This window comes from Etheostoma spectabile, chromosome 7 (assembly GCF_008692095.1).
Source record: "Etheostoma spectabile isolate EspeVRDwgs_2016 chromosome 7, UIUC_Espe_1.0, whole genome shotgun sequence".
NCBI lineage: Eukaryota > Metazoa > Chordata > Actinopteri > Perciformes > Percidae > Etheostoma > Etheostoma spectabile.
Window position 1 is genome coordinate 25,395,834 of NC_045739.1, and position 2,399 is coordinate 25,398,232.

Here is a 2,399-nt window from a genome sequence, read left to right on the forward strand (position 1 = left end):
GATCCGATACCACGTAATAAAGCCCTAAAGAAACTCTACGTTAAAGTAGTTTATTGATCTTCTTCTGTTTTTATTAACAAGAGTTTAACCTGAGCCAGAACGACAGCAACCATAGAAATCATATCACATCCATACAGGGATAGTAGTATACAGTTGTTAAAACATTATTATTATTATTATTATTATTATTATTAAAATATACGACACACTGGTATTGGCCAATATACGCAAGTTCAGGTATCAGAATCGGCATCTGGAAGCAAAAAATGGTATCGGACCATCTCTACTAATGATATGTTAGATTAATGTTAGACACATTTTCATTTTTAGAAAAAAAAAACTTGTTGGTGGCCCCTCTGTTGTAACTCTTAGGACCCCCTAGTGGCCCCGGACCCCCTGTTGAAGATCTCTCTTCACTAGAGGTGAATTGTATGGATCCAATCAAAACAACCTGGAAACTCTAGCGAACACCAAACGGTGGAAATAAAGTGAGACCTCGGTCACATCTGGCAAACAGTTCCCAAATATCAGTGAATCCATTATTCAGACGTGGAAACAAATGCGGATGATAAAGACCAAGACAGGATGAAGAACAGCTGTAACAGCATGAAGTTGTTTCCAATCAAAAGCTTTTATTTTGAAGGCAGAACTTTTGCCTCTAAAGACAACAGCGAAGTTCCTGTAACTTTCCACGATGGATGGAAGCTGGACGGGGAAAAACATGTCAGAGTACACAAGCAGAGCATAGGCAGCGCTAGTGTTTCAATTAGGAGACACATCTAGATGGTATGAAAGGGATTTTCTATGACATAAAGATGGACATCAAGGGCTCATTCTTAACTTTTAATTTTAATGCAGTTTATCATAGAAATAACGATGCATCAGTGTTCTTTCCCAACACCTTTTTCAGGCAAGTATGCTGTATTTTATCACATTTAATTATGTAAATGTAGACTGTGTTAGATTTAAAGATATAACCTCTATTTTGTCTCCATTGATAACATATATCTTTTGTTTTTCTCTCTCTTTAGATTGGAAACACTATCAACATGCGTCTGAATCTGACAGCAGAAGAAGGTGAGGAAGTACACGGGCTTTTGTGCTTTTAAGAAACTTCTTCTGCACCTAAAATACCTCCACAATCTGTAATTAGTCATTTTTAGTTTCTAGATGTTGTGATTCTACATCAGTTCCTCAAAAGCTTGCCACTAATCTTTACAGCTATTAGATGCAATATCCCAACTAAGCTCATTTTGGGGACCGTGCTTGCACTGATCTGGTCTCATTTGTGTCTTCTTTCATACATTTCTCCACAATTTAAGTAAGTAAAAAAAAAAAAACGTAAGTAAAATTTATTTGTATAGCACTTTTCTCAGATGAAGATCACAAAGTGCTTCACAACAAAAGGAAGCATTAACAACTCTCATAAATACAATGCATCACAAAAAACAAAAGAATAACCCGTAAACATAAGACCAGCCATGGAGGACCAGGTCTAGACCTGGTCCCCATACAGCCTAACCACCCTAACCTAGTTAAAAGCCTCTTTAAAAAGCCGAGATTTCAACTGAGTTTTAAAGTTTTCCACACAATTAAGCAGCGCATGGAGGAGGCAAGCGTTCCACAACTTCGGTGCAACAACCTGAAAGAGCGGTCCCCCCTAGTTTTAAAATGTGTAAGGGGGCAACTAATAGTCTGGCCTGTTGATCTCAGACTACGTGAGGATGTACGCAGCTGTATCAGGTCTGAGATGTAGGGGGTGCCTGTCCTTGTAGGGCTCTAAAGTTAGGACCAACATGTTGAAGTGCATTCTAAATATCACTGGTAACCAATGAAGTGAAGCTAAAACTGGAGTAATATGTGCCCTGTTACTCGTGTGGGTTAAAAGCCTAGCAGCAGGATTTTGGACAGTCTGGAGACGACAAAGATCCTTCTTATTAAGGCAAATAAAAAGACTGTTAACATCAATTTTTGACATTTGCATGCAACATTCTTCTCGGCTGATTTCCAGCTTTGTCAACATGTCACTGATTGGACAATGTAAAGGGAAGTGCACTTTTTGTGTTTCAGAGGCGGCGGCAGAGAAGAAGCACCTGCTGTTTGGTCGTCCCCGGATGCTGCAGCGGGACCAGAGTTACTGCGTCCTCCGCCAGGAGGGATTTGTCCACGCGTACGGCCACAAAGAGCTGATGCCTCTGTGGAGCTCCTTCACCATGGACAAGCCAGTAAGGATTTTAATTATCAGCCATAATGTCTAGACCATCCAAGGTAGACTGACCCTGAATTCCAAGGTTTCTGCTCCTGTAGAAGCCAGAAGTCCGTATGGAATCAAGGTTTAAATCACCATCTTATGGAGAACTTCTGCTCTATTTCAATTCCAAAGGCCAAGGGAACTTTAT

General features: G+C 40.0%; 1 protein-coding gene across 1 annotated transcript in view; it reads left to right on the forward strand.

Moving 5' to 3' along the window:
* The window catches only part of LOC116691915 (venom phosphodiesterase 1), a 67,672-nt gene that overhangs the window by 44,799 nt on the left and 20,474 nt on the right, over nucleotides 1-2,399 (forward strand). The window contains exons 19-20 of the mRNA XM_032519829.1: nucleotides 1,032-1,077; nucleotides 2,071-2,225. Of these exons, the coding sequence (XP_032375720.1) occupies nucleotides 1,032-1,077; nucleotides 2,071-2,225 (201 nt within the window). The remainder of the gene's footprint in view (nucleotides 1-1,031; nucleotides 1,078-2,070; nucleotides 2,226-2,399) is intronic.